The sequence below is a fragment of the Solanum pennellii genome, chromosome 5 (assembly GCF_001406875.1).
Source record: "Solanum pennellii chromosome 5, SPENNV200".
In the NCBI taxonomy this organism is placed as follows: domain Eukaryota; kingdom Viridiplantae; phylum Streptophyta; class Magnoliopsida; order Solanales; family Solanaceae; genus Solanum; species Solanum pennellii.
Window position 1 is genome coordinate 11,800,343 of NC_028641.1, and position 24,168 is coordinate 11,824,510.

Genomic DNA, 24,168 nt, shown 5'->3' on the forward strand with positions numbered 1-24,168 from the left:
CCCCCGGATTAGTTTGAATATATGAGTAGTTTAGTCATTGACTTATAATAGGCTTTAAGGCGTGTATTGATATGCTGTTTGAATGTTTTCAGGTTGATAACAGAAATTCTTCTGCTGCCAAACGTGCCCGAACTGATGGTATGTATGCTGGTTCCTGAAGAGGAGGGAACAATATGGGATCTTTAATGTTCTTATAGTCTGTACTTCTTTGTTGCATTCTGTTTTTGTCTGTTTTATGTACTCAATGGAGAGGGTTCCTGGGTTTTTCTTCTTTTCTGTTAAAAGCTTCTAATTTGTTGACATTGTAGGTGGCCGTAGGGAAGATGACTGGACTTGCCCTAGCTGTGGGAATGTCAACTTCTCCTTCAGAACTACGTGCAATATGCGCAACTGTACTCAGTCCAGGCCTGCAGATCACAACTCAGTAAGATATCAACTACTTTCTTAATTTAGTTTGATGTGTATACAGTTACCTTTTGTTAGTAACTTGTGCTGTTTGTTTCTGTAATTTAGCCTCCACCCATGTAGTCAATTGTTGTGCAAAGCTTGTTTGTGTATGTACAGACATCAGTTATCTGATTTCTTTTGAAAGATGGTTTTATATTTATAGCATTGTGGAATATAGGACAGGGTTTGGCAGTGCCCATAATAGTATTATGAAGTTTGTGCCTCTCCTTATGCTTTCCGTTAAACTGTGCTCAAGACGTTGGATTTATTGAATTTGATTTTTCTCTTGCTGATGAATGATGAAAATCCTTTTTTCTAACAAGTATCAAGAAACAACGTCAGAAATGAGTGAAATTCACTGTAGGCTTGGTTTAAAAGGATTTTTACTTCTCCAAAGAGTTGGGCAGGCTCAGTTAAAAGTCATATTTCCCAGCCCAAGTTATCATGGGCCCAACTTTTGCTTGAACCGTTCCAACCCTCACATTTGACATCTACCCTCAGCAAGATGAAAATCCTTTTTTCTAACAAGTATCAAGAAAAAACGTCAGAAATGAGTGAAATTCACTGTAGGCTTGGTTTAAAAGGATTGTTACTTTCTCCAAAGAGTTGGGCAGGCTCAGTTAAAAGTCATATTTCCCAGCCCAAGTTATCATGGGCCCAACTTTTGCTTGAACCATTCCAACCCTCACATTTGACACCTACCTCTTAGTATAAATATTAGCTTATAAGAATCATGCTAGAATTGCTATGTGATTGAACATGTGAAACTATTGTTGTCACTTTCTTCAGTTGTTGACATTAAGTAGAGGTGTTTCAACTTTAATTATGCATGCAGTTACGGTCTTACGGAGTGCTGGAGTATAATTTTAAGATGTATCTCGGGTTATCCTGGAATAGTTTTATTTTGGATGGATAGAATATGATGTAATGAATAAAAGTGGTGTCGAGGATGGAGATAGAATTTGAAGTTTTACATGACCACACAATCATAATATCTAAGAGGATATATTCCTCAACTCATGTTGACCGAACATATTTATATGGTGTTTGTGTCCTTAAATCTTAATTAGGTGAAATATTCCTCTAGTATGATCTCGTTGACAGTTTAACTTTCTAGTCTGACTGTATCGTGTGTGCTCATTGCCCATCAATTGTCTTGAAATTATAGTGCTACGAGATTTTGACAAATCTGCAAATCTTCTATCCTTTTACTGGTATCCCGTAGCCTTGATTTATTTTCTCTTGCTAATAGCGCTCTGCTTTTGTAGAAATCTGCAGTTAGGCCCATGCATGCTCCACAGAGCTATTCACCCTCAGCTGCATATGTTGGGTCTGGTGCTCCCTCTTCAATGTATATGGGTGTAGCACCATATGGTGGTTCTTTGTTCAATGGACCATCCATGCCAGCCTATGACGTTCCCTTTGCTGGAGGTTCTGCTTATCATTACAATTTTGGGAGCCGCCTTTCTGGGGGGAGCCCATACCGCCCTGTACATCTCTCCGCTCCACCTCCTTACACTGGTGGGATGGGAAATGGTATGTATTCTTAATCTCAACCAATTTTAAGTTTTTAAAAAAATGAAGAATGCTGCTGCTTGCATGTTTATATTTTGGTAATGTAGTGCAGTTTCCAGGTCATTAACATATTTGCATAATATAGTGTTCATTTTGTCCATTCCTATTTTGTGTTAATGTCACTCGTCCAAACAGCACTATTCAGTCAAATATAGTTTCAGTTGTTCCATAATGATGTTGTGACTGTACCTTTCTGGCTTACAGGTGGGATGTATGGTGTGCCACCACTTATGGACCGATATGGTGTAGCATTGCCAATGGCCCCTGCTGCCATGGTAGGGTTAAGTTTCAGCTTTTCCTTGGACATAATTGTCTTGTTTTAGTATTCTAGACAGTCGGCATTAAGTTTTAGTTTTTTACATTTTAACTGGCTACTTTGTGTTTCTTTAAACACCACCTAAAATTTCTCCCTTCCCCAGCATCTTTGACTCAATAGACTCACTTTTTAAATCTCTCTCAATAAAGATAGATGTGATCACCCTTGCAGACATGCTTATCACACTATGAATAATGGTTTTCTGCTCAGTCACGAAGTACTTGGGTAATTTTAATTCTTATTGCAGGCACCGAGGCCAGGATTTTATCCTGATGATAATTCTCAAAAGAAAGGTGAGAGTTCTGCAGTATATATATATATTCTATTTGTGTATTCTGAATTAATTTCATGGCATCTGTACTTATTACCTTCTTTTCTATAAATTTCCCAGATGGAACACGTGATAATGACTGGACGTGTCCCAAGTGTGGAAATGTCAACTTTTCGTTTAGAACAGTTTGTAACATGAGGAAGTGCAACACTCCAAAGCCTGGTTCTCAGGTTTGACTTGCTGACACATTCCAGGATTTACACTTAATAATAATAGATGATTTGTTTCCTTTTTAATATCCAGCACCAACTCTCTTAACTATTTTGAATGAAGCTCAGTTTATCTTGGATTTAAAATGTCGGGAGTGTCTCATTTTTTTAAAAAAGATTTGCTATTAAGAGTCTCTGTATGTGCTAAGTTTACATTAGATTTGATTTTGAAATTCAAGTTGGCCTCTTCATTGTCTTCCTACTTTTTAAAAATGTCGAAGTTGTTTTGAAACTACATTCTGATTTCTTGATGTATTTGTATTTAAGCAGGTTCCCAAACCGGTGAAGAATACTAGTAAGTTTCAGTCTCTAGCATGCTGCTGCCTTTTACTAATTATCATTAACATTCTAACAACTTCCTTTTATCAGAACCAGATACGCCAGATGGAAGCTGGAAATGTGAGAAGTGCAACAACATAAACTATCCTTTTCGGACCAAGTGTAACAGACAGAATTGTGGTGCGGAGAAACCATCTGAAGCCAAGAAGTCTCCTTCACAATCAGCTGATGAGAATGATCAGGTCTGTTGTGTGACAAGTTTGATTTGTATGATGATTTGGTGCGTAAAGTTGTCAATAGCTTGCCAGTCATCTATGTATTTATTGCACAGTTCATGCATAAGAAACTTTCTTAGTATGAAATTCTGTGTTGGAATTATACCTTCTAGCACCCAAAGGGTACTATCTTGTCTAGTTTTTCTCTCTTTTTTCCTGTTTGGGTATTTCATATGTTACTTGTTCTTCTTGTTTACTTTATCCTTTTCTTTTTGTGATTGTTTGCATCAATTTTATCCGGCATCTATTAATTCAAAGTTGTCTACTGTTCCAGTGAGTACTAGGGCTTGTTTAAGGGTTGAGAAGGTCCAGAGTTGTCGTCCAGCATTGCTCAGTGTGGGTGTCTGAAAGTCAGTCATGTCATCTTCCTGTTGCAGCGGTTGTCAAGTTACTGTGCCTTCTTAATGTGGTGTCAAAGTTGTACTTAAACTGAAATTGGTATTTTCTGGTCCTTATGGATACTTGTCGAGTTACATCAGGTGTCTACCAGCTCATTCTGGCTAGATGCTATTGAGGTTGATTTGGTTACAATATTCAATAGGATTTCTTCTGATATTTTGCTTGCATGAAATGTTAGACGGGTTGTTGGCATCCATTGGTGTTGGGTGGTAATATAAAAAAGCCTAATGCAGCCTGTTTATCCTGGTCTTTTATCTTTGTTTCAAATGTATTCAGTATGTGTCTTTACTGTCAAAGTAACATGTCTGGGTTGCACCACATCAAGTTCCCTGGTGTAGGATCTTTTGGTTCTCTCCCAAAACAGTATGAGGCAGAGATTTGTTTGATTAGGAGTTGCTGCAGGTAAGTTTGATATGAGCAGTCTTATTGCTCATGAGCGCCTAATGTAGCTTGTCACATCACATTGATGTACTGTTTAAGAATTTAAAGACCCTAGGTTATGGTTTCACATAGGGGTGAAATTATAAGCGAGTGCGGGTTGTTTTGAGGTACATATTCGTGAGAGGGTCATCTTTATCTTATAGATTTATAATCCCAGCACAACAAATAAACTATAAAAGAAGAAATAAAATGATTGATTTTGAGTTAAGTGGGGTAGAGTCATGGTCAACTGTTTATTCTAGATATATCAACTCATTTTGATCAAACAATAGGATTTGGGCACTCAAATGCACCTATATTATGCTCCCTTTGATCATGTGTCGCTATTAGAAGTGCTTGTTAAATTAGCTTATCGTACCTGTATTATGAAAATTTTGTTTCCAACTCAAGTTGTGAGTTTTAACCAACTTTTTTGAAGTCGCTTTATTCCTTCCTGCTTGAAGGGATGCGACAGATTCATCACCATGGTTGGTTTGATTAGACCGTAAGTTGAGTGGCATTACTTTTTCTTACTTCTTCCTTTTATGCGTTGCTTTTTTTTTTTTTTTTTTAAAATGGCAGTCAGTTTACAGGATTTTATTCATTCATATTTGTGTCATATCTATGGGGAGCCATTTTTTTTTTCTTCATTCTAACGGTTCAACACATCTATGACCAATTTATTGGTAATTGTCCTTCCCCTATTTGAAACATTTCTTTTGTGGGGTCTTTTGAATAAAAGAAGGGCATCATTACATGATAAAACAAAAGCATAGCTCAAGGGTGACACATATTCTATATTTGATGATTGAGATTCAAATTAATTAAAATAAAATCTTAATCAAGACTAGAATGATTAATTATTTTCTTATATTTTAAGATCGCATAATCTTAGATCTACTATATTTTACAATCATATAATTTTAGATCTAGAATATAGCTTTCTTAATTATGTAAGCACACTTCTCAATATCTATATCTCACTAGATATGCTCACATTTACAGTTCGACAAAAAATATAAAATATTGAAAATCACATTACCAAATTGAAATTTTTGGTAACTTGGTATTCGGTAGTAGGGTATTTGGTAAACTTTTAAAAGTATGGTATTCGGGTTTGGATTTGGTATGAAATCTTAGTATCGTTTGGTATTTGATATTTCTCAAATATTGAATTATTTATTACTTAATGTAGATTATGTATCATTACTCATCAGTGCAAGTTTAAGAAGAAAGTTAAAGAATGAACATAAACTATTCTTTTGGTTTTATCAATTTAATTTTCTTGATGATCTTTTATTCCTGACTCCACATGAAAAAAATAGAAATGATTGAACAAATAGCATTAACTTGTAATATAATCAGCGATAATTTTAATACGGTATTATTGAATATCATATCAAATTGAAATTTAATTTACCTATTTCAAATTCTGATATTTGATATCTACTTTTAACTATCAATTATCAGATTATAAAATTTGGAATTTGATAATCCCGAACCAAATACCGACATCCCTACTCGCATTCATTCAAAGATGGAAATATTCCAAGCGATCATACTACAAATTAAGGAAATTAATACAATATTATCTGCTGAATAAAACTCAAAAGTATCAAATCTAATATATACATGTTTTTAGTTTTAGAAGCTAAATTTAAGCAATCAACCCAAAACTTTCTGTTAGTCCCAAGATCTGTCTATTGCCTTTCATAAGTTGTGGTTCTCTAGATTACTGGATTGGGGAAAAATAATTTTTTTAACCTATATCAAGAAGAAAAAAAAAAGTAAAAAGGATTCTTTGTGAAGTACTAAAATTTACTCGAGGCAAAAAAGATTTTCTAAAAAACATAAATAAAGGCAGATCTACAATTATGAAATTGTAACTAACTTCTGAAAGCAAATATATAAAAACAATCAATTATTTAAATCATACTTGGGTTTTCTTTTAATTAATTAGTTATCAATTATGACAGTGTGCGCAAAATTTAGAAAGAATGAAGAGGAGAAATAAAATGACGTAAAACATAAGTATCCCATAAGTTAATATAGTCACATTAACGTAAGGGCATGTGGACTAATAATGTAAACAGAAAATAATGTTTAAAATAATAAGTCAAACATTTGATTAAAAACAAAAAAGGATAAACTGTGCAGTTATATTCCAAGTTGCAGAATCAAGAAATTACAGTTCTTGGGAATTCATGTCTCACTGCTTAAATAAAGCAAACAAAAAAATTTACTGCATAATTCATAATATTAGACTTTCATAATAGTTTAAAAGCCCAACCTATATATATATTATATACCAGAACTAATTTGCTTCAAGGTCATCATCATACTAACAGACCTTCTGCTTCATCTCACCAAGTCCTGAAAATACACAAAAGTCATCAGTTGTTGGCTTCAGTTCAATGCATTGAGATAAAAGTCGGTGTCGAAAGGAGCTTTGAACACTCCCATTTCCTGAAAGCTACCACCACTGTTACTATTTGCAGCAGCCAATGTATGGTAACGAGGATCAGATGAATGTTGTCCAGCCTGCCAGTATTGACTGGACATATGCGGTGGAATTGCCTGCATCATCTGCTCGGGCATGCTGGTCTGATTTGCATGGTTGAGTGAAACACTCTCAGGCTCGGATGAACCCCACGAATTAGTTGACAGAAGAGAGAGAGCACGAGGAAATTCCGGTCCTGTAACCATATTGAACATGGATTCCTTGGCACCTGATAGAGAAAAGAAAAACTAACATACTTTCACAAAACTTTTTTCTACTATCTTGCACTTCCAATTCATACTTTTCCAAAACTTTTCAGTATTCTACAATGCTTTGCAACTACCCAAAATTCTAGGACACATATAGCATTTTCAACTTTTCAATTCTACTGATACTACTATCAGTTATATATCGGATATGATACTTTTTGTATCTTCCATATCTAACGAAGTATTTCAATTTAGGTATATGGGCTGTATGTGGTCAGCTTAGTCTTTCACTTTATTCAATTATGAAACAAGAAGAGAAACTAAGCTATACTATCCAACCCCCCAATGCATAGTTAGTATAGCAAGTCTAGTTCTGCTTCAACCAATTTGAAGTCTCATTTGATAGCACACTTGCAAAATTTCATAATTGACTCCTGGATAAAACGCCTCTAAAGTCTAAGTCACAAGTACAGAACATCTAACATCAAGCAAAAATAAAGGTCTCCTAGATGTTAAAGTAGAGTTTTCAACCAAAATTCTTGCTAGCATCTTCATCACACATGGGCCAGATGCAGAAAAGGCACAAGTAGACTATGGCACGTTTACTGTTGGGTTCTAGATAAGATTGTACTCTGTAGTTTATAATGCAAATACAATGCAGCTATTGTTAACTACAAATTAGCCTTATCAAAAGAAAAGGATGAGTACTAATTAGGAGGAAGATATACTTTAATAAGAACTGCTGCATTTGGGGGTCTGTATCTACTGATTAATCCAGTAAGCAACTAAATTGATATAACTGCTTTTAAGAAAGAAACAGATAGAGGCAGGCAACAGTAGAGATCTTCTTTGCACAGACACAGAAAATCAAAAAATTGCAATGAACAACAGCTTTGCATTCACAATAGAGTGAAACAAACCTCGATTAAAAACCTCGGCTGTGGTGCCCTTGGAGGGCAAGAGCAAGCTAGATGCGTTACTGTGTGCACCCACAGCCCGTGAAAACTGGTTCCTCTCCAGTAGTGACTTCCCATTTGTGCTGCCAGTTCTTTCAGGCTTTGGAGTAAACTCTCTTGTTATACTGAACTTAGAGTCTTGAGTGCTCTCCCAGGTAGCGTTTGCAGCAGCTCTGGAGTGAATGAGTTGTGCTTCGTTGAGCACAAGATTCATAGGTTGCCTGCTATCTGTAACACAAACCACATAAGATGATACTTAGTAAATTCACACCGACGTCTTTATGGATAAGCAGATGGTCCAACAAAAAATCCACTTCCTAGAAAACAATTGCTCAATCACAACTAATTCTTATCAACTTTATGTACACGTTATTGTTTTAGATAATAGTGATGTTGCATCTTAAATGTATCTGGATTATTAAAATTAATGCCAGTACACAACTGGCGTACACCAGCAAAGAAACATTAGGAATATATATTTGTCAATTAGTCAGACAATATGTTCACTTATTCTGAAATCTCAATAACTATTACTGAAGCATGTCATTTGAGCACTCAAAGCCACATTGCAAAAAGGGGAAGGACAATTCCCAATAAAGACAACATACCATAAAACAACGACGAAAGCCTCGCTGAATTGAACTGGATAGTTTCCTGGTGAGGTTTGCGGCGCCGTGCATTGTGATCAGAGAGCCTCCTACGACAGCTTCGCTTCTTGTCATCAAATTCGGACACGCTATGGAACCTTAATTCAAAGATTACAAATAGAAAGAATGAGAGATGAACTAGTCTACGTATTAGATGTTATTGCTAAAGGGATAGATGGTGCATTCTAAGGACATCAAAGATCTAATATAAAGAAACCTTAGATTCATTTAACACTTACCTGCTACACTGTTGACAAAAGCGGCGTGCTACACCTGCTACAATAACCTTTGGGCTTTTGGAATGACTGTCACAAACTCTATGCTTACGATAATATTCTTTAGCTGAAGAAAGATCAAGGTTGCAACCTTCAACCTGACAGTGAGGAATTGGTGCATTCTGAGTAGATGATTTTGCTTTCTTTGTTGCAGCAGCAGATGATGTGGGGTTCGGGGGGAAGGATGAAACCTTAGCACTGCTTCCACCACCAAAGGTTTCACATGTCCGCTTACCAATTTTTAGACCTATCACTGGTTCAACAGAGCCTACTGAAGCCTCCATGGGTGGTGAATTTCTAGAGACCTCGGCTTTGGAGGATTCCAATTTCTTACTAGGATCCTCAGGAGAGGCATTAAATGTCTCAAAAGCAAAGTTGGATACTTTAAAGCCCTCCTTTGGTGAAGAGTCAGTAGAAGCTGATATTGAGCTTTTGATGGAAGAACCACACTTCACATCAGAACCATAGCCACCCGTGCCACTACCACCACTTGACAAATTAAAAGATCCCCCATCAAGTTCTCCCTCTTCTTCAACTCCCCAATCTGTTAATTGTAGTTCTTTTGGACTTTCAGAGGCCTTTGAACCAAACATTACCAGATTTCCCCAGTCCCACTTTACATTCCACTCCATCTTGGGAAAGAAACTACGAGATGGCTTTACCAAATTCCCAGACTCATGGAATGCAAAAGAGTAATTAAGACTTGAATCTGCAAAATATTTACACACAAAGTTAAACTGATATGTATTCCTAGTTTAACAAGTACGTAATTTCACAAAAGGCAAAGCAAGCATTTTGTCGGACAACAGGGAAGCAATAAGAGAAATGCAAGTAGAAAAATTCAGGACAAGAAGAAAAGAAAAGGAGACCTTCCCATCAATTATGTAGATTCACAAATCTGTTCTACCTCTAAACTGTAGCTCACTAATTCTCTTTCTCACTAGCAGGATCTTAGTATCTCTCCTAATCCAACTTCTTTTCCACTACTACTTGAACAGCTCAAAGCAAAATGAACTAAATTATGACAAAAGTACTGTCCCTCAAATCACCAGTCAAACATCCAAGCCCCATAACATATACTACTTGAATTCTTGAAATCAAGAGAGATTCACCATGATACACACAATTAATAGTATGTGTGAAACTATTCCTCTGCTAGTTCCCACTCATAATCTAACAAACAGCAGCTTATTTTTTTTAAAAGAGAGAAATGAAAAGAAACAAAAAGGGTATAGTAATTACTGCGTCTCGTACTCTAAAGCAACTCACACACAAACTACCGACTACTAGATGAACTTCAATTATTTCAAGACAAGGTAGAAAATGAGATTCACCTCTTTGACAGAGCTGTATGATTCCAGTAACTAGTACGAAGCTGATTAAGACTATAAGGAGACAAGGATAACTATTCAAATACAGAAACAGAGCTCAATCCCTTCCAGTCCAAGACAACAAATGTTTCTCCCATCTGTTAACTCCACAACTTCATTTTCAGCTACTTGTTTCATCACCTAATCAATGAAACCAAATAAATAACCAAACATTAAATGGTTCATTAACCCCACAAATGGCACAAACAAATGCTTGCCGACGACTCAGCCTAATAAATATGCAAGTTTAATTATTCTGTTTTCTTTGATTGTGACAGATTTACTGACACCCTTTTTACAGATATGAAACACTCCACAATTTGTATGTTTTTTTTTCTTTTCCCATTATCTCTTCATCTAATATATCTATGATTGAAAAAAAGATTAAAAAAAACACATTTTTTTCTTAAGAGTAGAGAGAGGGGTAGTTGGTACTTGTTTGGAAAGTTATGGTCCCCCATCTTAGGGTTTCATTGGAATCCACACCAAAAGAAGAAGACAGACTTTTCCATACTTAAACTTACGGATGAATTCTTTTCCAAGAAAATGTTAGTAAACCTCATCGTTTAGGAAGTCAGCATCGTAAATGCTGCAAACTTACCTCCAATCTCTTTAAGAAAAACTAACATCAACCGAAGCTACAAACTAATTGGGTCAATTTTGCTTCTTTCACATCAGTTTAATTCCAAACCCAGAAAATAAAGAAAGTAAAAGGGTCTCTGAAACCCATAAAGATTTTCCATATTATGCAAGTTATCAGCAAATAACAATATATTCCCTTAATCTGTTTCACCAAAAATGGATAAAAATTACAGAAATAAATAAAGTAAGCTAAGCTAAGCTAAGCAGGTAACACAAACCAAGAAAAGAAAAAGGTGTCCGAATATGGAAGATTTGAGCTAACAAGAACCCATTCCCTCAAGTCTTTAACTCCAAAAGTGCAAAAAAAAAAAAAAAACCACTTGTTGTAAAAATAATTATACTTAATTCTAAATCAAGAAATCCCCATACCATTAATCAATTTCTCCAAGAATCGATGAGAAGAAGCAAAACTCAGATTGAGAGAAAAAAAGTTTGTTAAAGAAAAATGATTAACTTGGTAAATAAGATATAGAGTAGAAGAAAAATCTCACCAATTTTTGTTTGAGAAGAGCAAGTTTTTGTGAGTTATAACTTTACCAAATGAAGAAAAAGAAGAAAGAGGGGATACAGTAGAGGAAGAGTGGTGACTGGTGAGTGACTCTGTCAGTGAGAGAACGACAGTGTGTGAGCTGGTGCTAACGGACAGATTTTATAATATGTGTGCTATTACATGGTAAGCCTCATTTTTAGCACTCTCTTTTTTTTTCACTGTTGATATAAAGAAGAAAATACAACGAGATCATTGTTTCTGTAGGTGCCAAGTGTTTACCTATTTAGTGACAGCTTTTATTTTTTCACTGTTGCATAGAGTGTTTTTCTTTTGGCTCCTTTCTCTTGGCACTTCCTTTTCTTCCCCTACCCACTAATCACTATCCCCCCACCCCCTTTTTTTTGTTTTTTAATGGAATACTTTTCTTCATCTTTCGTGAGATGGATTTAGGTTTGTGTTAGATGTGGTGGATATAAATATCGAAAAATTGGATTAATTTAGTTTTTTAGTATTTTGGTTGGATTTTTTTAGAATATTGATTCTTCGTTTTGATATTTGGTGTAAGGGTCATATTTTGTGGTGTATTGAAGAACAAAAGTTATAAGACGGTCAACGCTCCACCAACTCCCGTATGTGGAATCGCTCATGGAGTCAGCATCACATTGGGGAAATGGCAAGGTAAAACGAATTTTACCGTCGCTCCTTTGGACATATTCGATATCATTCTTGGGCAAGAATTCTTTCAGCGTTGCCACGCTATAATTGATCCCTACCTTCAACAACTCATGGTGATGGAACGGGAAGGATCATGCATGGTGCCTCTTGTTAAAGTGCCAAAGAAAGATGGACATGCCCACTTATCGGCCATGCAGATTGTGAAGGGACTAAAGAAAGGAGCAGCGACTTTCTTAGCCACCATTGCAAGTTCGGGTAAAGACCATGGTGCTACGGAATCCTTGCCACCGATCATAGAAACTGTCCTTGAGGAAAAAAGGACGTGATGCCAAAGGAGCTGCCAAAGACGTTACCTCCAAGGCGCGAGGTAGACCACGCGATAGAGTTAGAGGCTGGAGCCAAGCCACCTGCGCATGCACCTTACCGCATGGCTCCACCCAAGTTAGAGGAGCTAAGGAAACAGTTGAAGGAGCTCCTCGAAGCCGGTCACATCCGTCCATCCAAGGCACCTTATGGCGCGCCAGTACTGCTCCAGAAGAAGAAAGACGGGTCGATGCGCTTGTGCATTGATTACAGGGCGCTCAATAAGGTTACAATTAAGAACAAATATCCGATCGCGCTGATTGCAGATTTATTTGATCGTCTTGGACAGGCCAAGTACTTTACCAAGATGGATCTTCGGAAAGGCTACTACCAAGTGCGCATCGCAGAGGGGGATGAGCCAAAGACAACCTGCGTAACTAGGTACGGAGCATATGAGTGGTTGATGATGCCCTTCGGCTTAACCAACGCACCTGCCACCTTCTGCACGCTGATGAACGAGATTCTACATCCCCACTTAGACCAGTTATAATAAATAAATTTAAAATAGTATTTTTATTTTTAAGTTATATTAGTTATACATTTTGAGTTTTGACCAATCAATTTTAATTTGCAAACTTTAGCCCTAATTTCTAATTATTTATTTTTTTAAAAAAGGCAAAAATGATCATTACTCTCCGAAATTTGAAGTTTTTTATGTTGTGTATATTTAAACTTTAACTTATTTTAAATATCCATGAACTTGTTTATTCGTTAATTGAGTAAATCTGTATTGTCTACCTCCGTCAATCGTGTTTACACGCGCATAACATGTTGAAAAAATAGCTGATGTGGATGTCTGGATGGATAAATACATAACTATTAGTAAATATTCTCAATAAGTCGAGGGAGTGTAAAACTTCATTAATCTTCTCACATCTTCTCTCTAAGAAGTGCAATCCACACAGTAAATGACATATTTTAAACCTTTTGGCTCACTAAGAAGTGTAATTGACAAAGATTTTTCGTAAAACTCTTGCTCGATCTGGGTTAGTTGTAGTTCTTAGACGCGAATTGCTCAATTTCGTGAAGCTTTTGGTCGATTTTGTTTTGATCTTGTCTGAAATTCTTACTAAGTGATAATCACTCTTATAATGTGCTATTGTTTGTTTTCTTTATTTTTCTTTATTTATATTGTCGTATTTTCCGTTTAGAATTTCGCCATATTTTTCTACTAGGATTTCTCCATAGTTACCTATTGAGCTTCCGATCAGTAATATGATAGTTTCAACTAGAAATTTTACTTATTGAATGTATTATTGTGAACTTGTTCAACTTATGCATGTGTATTAGGGTTTCTGATAATTAGTTCAAAAAATTAGGGTGTTTTTTTTATTAAAATCAAAATTATAGGGTTTTGATTCTAATATTCTATTATGATATTGTTAAGCGTTGGAATTCCTTATGTATATTTATATGCTTGTGAGTAAAGTCAATATTTAATGGTTTTTTAGGTTTCTAAATTCATCAATTCTACTTGGGTATTATTAAATATTAGAATTTTATATAGTTTTTCTTGTATAAAGTTATGTTTATGAATGACCCCTCAATCTATCAGTCAATTCTCAACACACCTAAATTTTACGGGGTTTCTATTATCCCATGAGCTTTTTATTTTCGATATTTATAACCCTTAAACGCTTATCTTTTTGTCATACCTAGATATACATTTATGTTTGTATACACGCGCTGAGTGGGCCCACTTTATTTAATTTTATTTTTCTATTTGTTACAGTAGACCCCACTTCTTTTAACCTATTTTTTTAATTAGGTTAAAATTCTCAATTCCAAACATAACCAACAATATGTCTACTCTTCAATTAAATATCAACATTTCTTCTTCTTCTTCTTTTACATTGTTTTTAGCAAGTAATGCAAGTCATAGTGATCCAAGAATTGATCTTTTCAAGACTACTTGTTTTGCCACCCTGATAATTTTAACAATGTTATGTATCATGTGATGTATTTTTTAAAAAATAAATAAAATAAATCTTTGAACGAAAACTTAAATCTTGAAATCAGTGTTTTCTAAATCTTGAAGGTAAGCTCAGCTATAATGGTGAAGGAGAAAAATGTTACATGATTCTCCTTGCTGGAGGAAGGTGAAAAGAATGAGTGTACATACATTATTGTTCTATATTTATGAATTGAAGAGGAAAATAACTTATTTTGGACAATGACATGGGAAGAAATTTCAAGCTCCATAGCTAGATCTAGTTGACCTTGCAATTTTATATTTATGAGTTAAGAAAATAAATTTGAAGCTTGAATCTAATAGCTAAAAAAATTAGAGAACATAAGAAATCCTAAAGGTTCAAATTTGAAATGGAAGTTATCATTTAAGCTTTGAAATGAAAGATCATTATTCCCAAGCTTCAAGCTTTAAAATGGACAGAAGAAAGGAAGAAGATGGAAGATTTATGTGAGAAAAAGGATTTAGAAATGCAAGTTGTAATTGGAAGCCTTATTGGAAGATTTAATATGCTTGATTATTATTGTGGTTATAGGTTGACACTAAGCATACTAAGTACCTCAATTTAAAGTTTCAATTGGGGGAATCTTGGTGAATGAGGTAGGTCCAATATATGTTAGGGTAGGTTGAATATGTGTTAATGTGGATGAAGATCATTTGTCAATTTCTAAACTTGCATATTATGCTAAGTCTTTTACGATTAGTAAGTTTAAGAAAAACTTATGCAGTTTCATCTTTGGGAGGTGATCAGGTTGAATTGAAAAATGACAAGACATTTGTGATATTGCATTGTTTTTGCATGATGGAGAGATAATAGATATTTATGTATGTCATGACTCTACTCTGGAGGATGTGAGTCCTACTGAAGGCCAAATTAGTCGATCCTTAAGTCAAATTGGTGAGTCTTTTAATGCACTTGATGAATCTAATAATTCTTTAACCGCACAAGCAAAAAATTAAAATCTAGGGTTAGATTCTTCTTCTACTTTTCTATCTAGTCAAAGAGTTGAAAACAAAGGGGTTATAACTGTCCAACAAGAAACTAATGATGGTTATTCTTCAATAGATTGAATTGATTTTGAAAAAGGTAAAATTTCTATCCAACAAGAAACTCATCCTTATATTCAATCAAAAAACTGAATCTTCTATTCAAGAAGAAGTTAAACCAACTGTATAATAAAATGGAGAGCTAGACACAGACAATGATTTTACTTCTGACCAATCTATTGACTATGAAACTGATATGCATGAGGAGTTGAGTATTGTGAAGGAAGATGTGAGAAATTTTAGAAAAAATAGGAGGAAAAGGAAGAAATTTCAAAGGTTATTTAGGTGAAGTTGGACTTAATAAAGGGTATGTAGTTATTGAAAAAGACAAAAAAAAATTAAGAATAAGCTAACAAAGGATGAGTCATACTATGACAACTCTGAGTTGTGATAGTTTCAAAGTGATGGTGAGTTACTGTCTATTTTTATAATGAAACTGAAGTAGGGAATTTAAAGGGAAGAAAGAAGAGTAGTAGAGTGATTGATCTACTTGTGATGTTGTAATATGAAAGTGATTTGGTATTTGAAAATCTATTGGAATTTAAAGAGGCAATTGCAGAATATGCTATAAAGAAGGGGGTTGAGTCAACCTTCCTTCTTCTTTTACATTGTTCTTAGCAAGTAATGTATGTCATAGTGATCCAAGAATTGATATTTTCAAGACTGCTTGTTTTGCCATCGTGATAATTATAACAATGTTATGTATCATGTGATGTAGTTTTATAAAAATAAATATAATTGATCTTCGAACGAAAAATTAAATCTTGAAAACCGATATTTTCTAAATCTTAAAGGTTAGTTCAGCTGTAATGGTGGAGGAGAAAAATGTTTCATGATTCTCCTTGCAGGAGGATGGTGAAAAGAATGAGTGTACATACATTGTGGTTCTATATTTATGAATTGAAGAGGGAAATAAATTATTCGGACATTGACATGGAAAAGAAATTTCATTCTCCATAACTAGATCTAGTTGACCTTGTAATTTTATATTTATGACTGAGCAAATAAATTTGAACGTTGAATCTAATAGCGAAAAAATTAGAGAACATTAGAAATCCTAAAGGATTTAAATGTAGGCTTGAAATTCTTCGAACCTTAGATTACTTTAGGAGGAAGACTTAAAGAGAGAACTATAGGAATTTGAAAGAGTGAGTGTAAATAGGGAGTTTAGTTGAAAATTTTTAGAAGTTTCCAGCCGGGTCGGGTCGGGTACGCTCATTAATGATGCGATGAGTCCCCGACGATGGTCCGTCGCAATTGCGACGGTCCGTCATTGGTTCCGTTGCGTGTGCCCTAGTTTTGAAAATAATTGAAAGACGTACCTGGCACGACGGATTCATGCGACGGTCCGTCACGTTCGTGACGGGCCGTCGATGGGTCCGTCAGTGACTGCTGCAGAGTGATTTTCTGCAGAATTTCCTGGTGATGTGCCTGCAAATTTAAAACTCATTCGTAGAAAATGCTACCATTACTAGAAAGAAAAACTATAAGTATTGGGTTGCCTCCCAACAAGCGTCTGATTTAACGTCGCGGCACGACTGAGGACACTTGATTACTCAGCCTTCATCAAGATGGTATGTCTCGATCACTTCATTTGCCGATTCAGTATGCCCAAAATAGAGTTTTCTTCGTTCTCCATTCACCTTAAACCGCACTCCCTCCTTGGTTTCTAACTCAATTGCTCCATGAGGGAATAATTGGATAATCAAGTAAGGGCCAGTCCATTTGGACTTGAGCTTGCCCGGAAGCCAACGCAACCTAGAACTGTCTAAATGCACCAAATCCCCAATCATAAACTCTCGTTTTTTACTTTTTAGGTCATAATCCTTCTTCATCTTTTCTTTGTAGGATATAGCAGATACCGATTGGAGCTCACCACTCTGCCTCATGGTCCTACAAACGTTGAAGGTCGCTTCTTCATTGTTCAACCGAAATTTCATCTGCCCCTTTTCCATATCAACTAAGGCTCTACCTGTAGCAAGGAATGGCCTCCCAAGAATAATAGGCACTTCAAAATCGACTTCACAATCAAGAATAACAAAATCTGCCGGAAATATGAATGACTCCACTTTTACTAGCACATCATGGAGTATCCCTATAGGCCTTTTCACTGTTCGATCAGCCATCAGTAGCCGCATCGCAGTGGGTTTTGGGTCACCCAAACCCAACTTCTTGTAAATCGAGAGGGGCATGAGATTTATGCTTGCCCCCAGATCACATAATGCTTTCGCAAAATGTAATGACCCGACTGTACAAGGAATAGTGAACGCACCCGGATCTTCTTTCTTTTGTACGAGAGATCTTGTAGCAATAGCACTACAATGTTGCATTCTATCATCATCCTCGAAAGTGACCGATCTTTTCTTTGTAACCAGATCTTTCATAAACTTGGTATAACCGGGCATTTGTTCTAGAGCTTCTACCAAAGGGACATTGATAGAAAGCTGCTTCAACATTGTTATAAAACGCCGATATTTACCATCCTCGGTCTTTTTCACTAATCTCTGAGGAAATGGGGGGTGGTCTAGGCATGGGAATTACCTTTATAGGCACTTCAACATCTTTTCCAGTGTTATCTTCTACTTCACCACTACCATCTACCACTTTATCATTATTTTTTATCACCTATTCCTCCTTAGACGGCATAGGTCAATGGTCTGCTTACCACCCCGAGTAGTGATTGCCATACAGTGTCCGTCATTTTTTGGATTTTGGACAGTGTTGCTAAGAAGAGTGCCCGATTGCCGTGTGTTCACAGTCGCAGATAATTGGGCCATTTGCAACTCAATCTTCTTAATTGATATTGCATGTGTATCGACTTTCAACCCAATACCCGCTAAATCACTCCTTAACTCTTTAATGTGCTCATCATTAGCATCGAACCTCCTCATCATTTTGTGCAACATATCCTCAACTCGCGCCATACTATCTCACCATCCCTAGGAGTAACTTCACGATTTTGAGGAGGGACATAGGGCCCATTCCTATCATTTCTGTTACCATAGTTATCCCTGTTGAAGTTGTTGTCACGGTTGTAGTTTTCATCTTGGACATAATGACCCTCACGGTTATAGTTACCATAGATTCGAACTTGGTTTCCTTGACCTTGGCGTCAATTCTCCTGATTTGAGACTTGGGCACTCGGTCGGAAACCCCCCGTCTGCTCATTTACTGCATAGGAATCCTCCGCATAATAGCATTCATCATGTGGTGGTGGTGGTTTAGACAAGTAGTTAACTACATTTATCTTTTCTGCATCCCCAGTGATATGTTTTAATACCAACCCAAGCTCAGTTCTCATCTGAGCCATATCTTCACGAATCTCATCTGTGGCTGGGTTGTGAGTGGATTGCACTGCGAAGGTATTTCTCCCAGTATCTGACTTCCTAGTACTCCAAGCTTTATTGTTCCGGGAGATTTTCTCTAACTTTTCAGCAATCTCAGCATAATGACACTCCCCATAAGAACCACCTTCTATAGTATCCAACACCGCTTTATTATTATCATCCTGTCCCCGATAGAAGTATTCCTTCAGTGACTCATCATCTATACGGTGATTGGGGACGCTTCTCAAAAACGAGGTGAATCTATCCCAAGAACTACTAACTGACTCTCCTGGTAGTGCCACAAAGTTGTTCACTCTGTCTTTGTGGTTTAGTTTCTTGGAGACCGGGTAGTAGCGTGCTAAGAAAACGTCCCTTAGTTGGTTCCAAGTAAAAATTGAGTTTTAAGGGAGCTCAGTGAACCAAATAGCAGCCTCTCCGTCAGTGAGAGAGGAAACACTCTTAGCCCTATTACATCCAAGTCCAAGTCAGGCCTCCCTACACAGCTTTTACACACTGCCCTTACCTTAGCTATATGGGCATGTGGATCCTCAGAAGGTAGCCCTGAAAACAAACCTCTAGCAGTGAGCATTTGCATCAAGATACTAGTTACCACAAAGGTGTGGCCTAGTGGTAGAGGGGGCAAGACAAGTGGCCCATCGGAGTCTCCTATATTGTCATAGCCTCTGTAGTATTCTTGGGGACGCGAAGCGGGATTTTGTCCCCTCTGTTGGTTTTCACCCGGAGCATTGGGTAATAACTGACCATGAACATCAACCAGAGTTGGGATGTTCTGGTTTGGATCATCATCATTAATATCCAAGTTTCGATTCATGTTGCGTAATGTACGCTCTAATTCGTGATCGTAGGGAAACAAGAGTTCTCTCCCTCTCCGTGTATTTGGCGTACAAGGAAGATAGTTCTGCAAGAATCAAAAACAATAAACAAAGTAAAATTAAGAAAATATTGACTAAACTTTAGTAATAAGTTTAAGTTAATCTAAAAGCAACTTTCCCCGAAAGCGGCGCCAAAATTTGATACGCTCAAAGTTACTTCTCAAATAAGAAGTAAAGCGGTCGTATCAAGTAAAGAACCCAACTAATGAGGTTAGGATCATTCCCACGAGGAAAATAGTTCAGACTTAACTTCAATCTATTATTACTACTATTTAGTCAATTATTTCCTTGGAAAACAAAGACAATAAAAGGGGGTTTTTATTTCTAAATGAATGAAAATAATTAGCTAAATCAAAGTAGAGAACTAACAGATTCAAATGTTGGAGTTTAATCAGTTAATAAAAGTAACTAGGGTTTACGTGTTCCCCACAGGTTTCTAACTTGATAATTCTAATTATAACAATTCTTTCCTAGTATCTTGCATGCAAAGTGATAAGTTATGTATTTCTAAATCTTTGTTCTGGCATCTAGAAAATTTCACTCCGCACCTTGGTCCGGCTACGTGTGTTGCTATACTAACCCCTACCTTTACCTCATATTAAGCATTGTACTCGATATTTGACTAAGTTATTACCTCGTACCGATCAATACTAGCCTATTAGATAGTATACACTAAATCTATGTTGATAATTCTTTTCCTATTATCTACCTCCTCGGTCTGGCAAGTAGCATTAAGGCGAGTTCTAACGTTGGCCATCCGTTAAAAAGACTTCTAAGCGAAATAATTATCAACATGCAAGACACTATTCTAGAATTGTTATTTTACTTAGATTTTATCTTATTATTCGCCCATGGTTCCCACAACCCTAGTTATGGAGTTTAGTTACCCATAGTCATAATCACAATATTCATATATATGATATAAGAATTCATGCACTTACTTCAATGAGAAAGAATAAAATCCAGAAATTTACTTGATTAATCGACAAAATCACCAACAATCAACTCCAGAGAATAGTGTAACAATCCAAAGTCTAATAATCAAAATGATCTCTACACAAAGAGTCTAACATAAAAGTGTCTAATAACCCAGAGTCTAACCCCAAAAAGAGGTTTTTCGAACTATTTATAAAAAACAAAAACCTAATCAAAGAAGGACTCTATTTGTTGAAAATATGTCAAAACGCGGCTGGGTCGACGGACCTCGCGACGGGTCGTGGTCACGACGGGTCGTCATGGACTCCGTCGTCCCATACTTTGCAAATTCTTCTGCTGCTCTCTTCATTACCCTCGACGGCAGGTATGACGGATCGTCACAGGCACAACGGTCCGTCGAGGGTCTCCGTTCCATAACACTTAAACTCTTGGAATTCGGGTACTGGGACTACTTCTCTGATCATCACGACGAACCAGCAGGACGGACCGTCATGGCTACGACGGTCCGTCACGCACTTCGTAACCCCACACTTGGTCAGACTTCCCCATCTTCCTTCAGCAGCTTCACTACGGTGCCACCTACGGACTGTCACAGGCACGACGGACCGTCACAAGCTCCGTAGGTGGTACTTTTCTGCATTTCTTGCTCAAAAACTTCCGCGTTCATCTTTAGACAGATTTCCTGCAAATAAAGAGAAACTTACATAAAAATTAATACAAAAAGGCTTTTGGACACACACTAAATTAAGGAAAAAAACATTAAAAATACCGTGAAACCACAGTATATCAGGGTTTCAGGAACCAGTTATACCCACTTAGAGTAGGCCAAAACGACATGGTATAAGTATTGAAAGAATGAAAAAAGACTAAAAAAGTTTGATTAAAAATTACCTAAAACCTTTTACACGAACACCTTTTACAGACCGTAGAACAGATCATGGACTGTTAAGGGTCCTGTCGAAAGTAAGGGAAAATTTTTGAGATTTCTAAAGTTCTAGTATATGGACCCTTCCATGATCTCTATAAGACAACATAGCTCGTACATTCGTTCGTGAAAACTGAATTCCTGATTTATGAAGTTTGCTTAAACGGACCCATCCATGGTCTTTGAACCTTTCTACAAACCATGAAAGTTGTCCTTATTAGTCAACAAATTTTTTCCAACTCTCTGAAGATGTTCTACGTCCATGAAATTATATACGAACTATAAAAGGTTTCGTAAAACCCTAATCCTGAAACATTTTCAACTTATGAGATTTTCTTCTACGATTGTATTCATGGTCCATGAAAGCTTATACGATCCATAAACACCTCTCATAATAACCATTGTGTAAGCTTTTAATAACAACAATTTCCCACTTTAACGAAGTTAGGAACTTTCAGGTGTTACATATATTGTCTTCAAAATAATTTTATTAAAATTGAATAGATGCCTCTATGGCTCGACTATAACTGACTAATACGCATCATATGAGGATCATATACAAACACTTGTTTTCTAAAGCAGCACATAATCACTTGATGACAAAATATTCTTCTTCATTATGATGGTAAATCACCGATTTAACTTGGAACTTCATTGACCCAAAAATTCGATCACTACACCAATTATAGGAGATTTTACTACCACATATATTATCATGGCACGTTTTCAGAGAGTACTTTCTTTATCTACCATTGTTCTTGTCACGATCCAAATGGCACCCACCCTAACCCTCCGGTGGGAGAACTACTACTACCATCTAAAGCAATTACTTTAGAGACAAGGTATTTAAGTTAAGAAAGCAAATTAAAATAAACTAAAACAATGCGAAAAATATGCCTAGAACCTGAAAGTCAATGTACCAAAACTCTAACAACGACAAGTCTAAGAAAAAGGGGTACAACCCCAAAATTAAGAACAACTCAACCAATAGTCTGAGTCTGAAAAGAGTGGACTTAAACAAAGAGAACTTAAGGCAGTCCGAAAGAACTAGCTCACCCTTAAGTTCAAAGCTATCACCGATCTCCTAAGCGAGGTTTGTCAACAGTCGCTTGAAGATGTCATGTACTCAACAAAAATAAGAGCAAGTGCAAAATCAGTACACAACTACCGTGTACTGGTAGGATGACGCAGTTATCCCACTAGTGTAACATAAACAAGCAATTACAACATTATAATACATGCATAAACATCATATTAAATACTATCATAAGAATCAACATCACAATTACATGCTTCATCAAATACTTGGTCCTCTTACGGAATCCAAAATAAAATTGTTAGCATGCCAGAATGTGGCAATCCAATCCAATTTTTATGCCGAAATGTGGCAACCGACCCCTGTTAGTATGCCAGAACTTGGCAATCCAATACAAGTTAGTGCGCCGGAACGTGGCAATCGATCCCAATCACACATCATAATGACACATCAAGATCCCCCATTCAAGTCATGATTTCATGGTATCGATATTCATATATCTCAGTTCAATATCTATGATCAATATTACAACATGCATACATATACAAGTATCACACAATCATAGAATCACAACCATCACCTACGTCGAATCCAAGCTTGAATTCCCTAAGGCACTTGAATCTTCCCTAGTTTGTTCTAGGTTACAACAAATTGATATACGCAAGGATAAGACTGCGCAATGGACCGGAACGGGACTACCGGACCGGAATGAACCGGTACCAGACCGAAACGGAATGAGTTGACTGGTATCGAGATGAACCGAACCGGAATTACTGGGACGGATACTCGGTTCCGTCCGTCCCACTATATACGGGGATAGAACCGAAATGGATCGTAATGGAACGGGATGGGATAAACGGGATGACACATCTAGTTATTTCAAAAAATAATTTTTTTGAATAACGAAAATATGAATATTTTTTTATTTGTCTAAGTTTAAATTAATAGTTTTTAAATTTATAATGTAATTTTTTGCTTAAGTTATTTTAAAGATATTTTTTATAAAAATTTTACTTATTAAGTTTGCAAGTTAAGTCTAATTAAGTTTGCAAGATTTAAATTTTTTGAAGTTTATAAGTTTATTTATTATTTATTAATATGTTATAATTTACAAGTAATATTTATAACTTATAATTTAAATAAATTAAATTTGTAATTTTAAAAAATTAAATAAAAATAAGGATAAAAAAGTACACAAATTAAAAAATATCAATTTAATTTTATTTAAATTTGTATTATAATTTACAATTTCAATTTACAACTACTAGTAGAGTGAATAGTGTACGCGACCACCTTCTAGGAAGGGTTCAGTTTCAACTAAGTCTCGAATGTAATACTAATTTAATACTAATAGGGGGTAGTTGGTTTACTTGGGTAGTATTTATTATTTAATGTAAAACATAAATTGTAATTTATAAATATATAATATAAATTAATTAATAAATATAATAAAAATTAATTTATAAATATTAATTAATCGGAACCGAACCAGAACCGGATCGGGACTAGAATAAACCGGTACCGGTACACCGGTACCAAACCTCAGTTCCATTTCGTTCTGTGTCCCGGTTCGAGATGTCCCATTCCGTTCCGTAGGCAACCGAACGGGATGAACCAGAATTGAACCGGTACATCCCATTCTGTTGCTCAGCCTTACG

At 36.1% G+C, this 24,168-nt stretch overlaps 2 protein-coding genes across 5 annotated transcripts in view; one reads left to right on the forward strand and one right to left on the reverse strand.

The window, feature by feature from the left end:
* Positions 1-4,083, forward strand: part of LOC107020864 (ranBP2-type zinc finger protein At1g67325) — a 4,869-nt gene extending 786 nt beyond the window's left edge. Inside the window, exons 2-10 of the mRNA XM_015221384.1 lie at positions 93-138; positions 309-424; positions 1,716-1,983; positions 2,227-2,297; positions 2,586-2,631; positions 2,730-2,839; positions 3,149-3,173; positions 3,248-3,399; positions 3,707-4,083. Of these exons, the coding sequence (XP_015076870.1) occupies positions 93-138; positions 309-424; positions 1,716-1,983; positions 2,227-2,297; positions 2,586-2,631; positions 2,730-2,839; positions 3,149-3,173; positions 3,248-3,399; positions 3,707-3,709 (837 nt within the window). The 3' untranslated portion in view covers positions 3,710-4,083. The remainder of the gene's footprint in view (positions 1-92; positions 139-308; positions 425-1,715; positions 1,984-2,226; positions 2,298-2,585; positions 2,632-2,729; positions 2,840-3,148; positions 3,174-3,247; positions 3,400-3,706) is intronic.
* Positions 4,084-6,379: 2,296 nt separating this feature from the next.
* Positions 6,380-11,467, reverse strand: LOC107020845 (squamosa promoter-binding-like protein 12). Of its 4 annotated transcripts, none has more exons than XM_015221359.2 (6): positions 11,342-11,467; positions 10,173-10,349; positions 8,803-9,547; positions 8,525-8,661; positions 7,881-8,144; positions 6,380-6,980 (listed from the first exon to the last, which is right to left on the reverse strand). In XM_015221359.2, exons 3-6 carry the CDS (start codon positions 9,468-9,470, stop codon positions 6,658-6,660), a joined length of 1,392 nt encoding a protein of 463 aa, XP_015076845.1. In that variant the 5' UTR covers positions 9,471-9,547; positions 10,173-10,349; positions 11,342-11,467; the 3' UTR covers positions 6,380-6,657. The 4 variants fall into 4 exon arrangements, with proteins under 4 accessions (XP_015076845.1, XP_015076847.1, XP_015076848.1 ...); XM_015221361.2 differs by having other exon boundaries at positions 11,220-11,352; XM_015221362.2 differs by lacking the exon at positions 10,173-10,349.
* Positions 11,468-24,168: the final 12,701 nt, after the last annotated feature.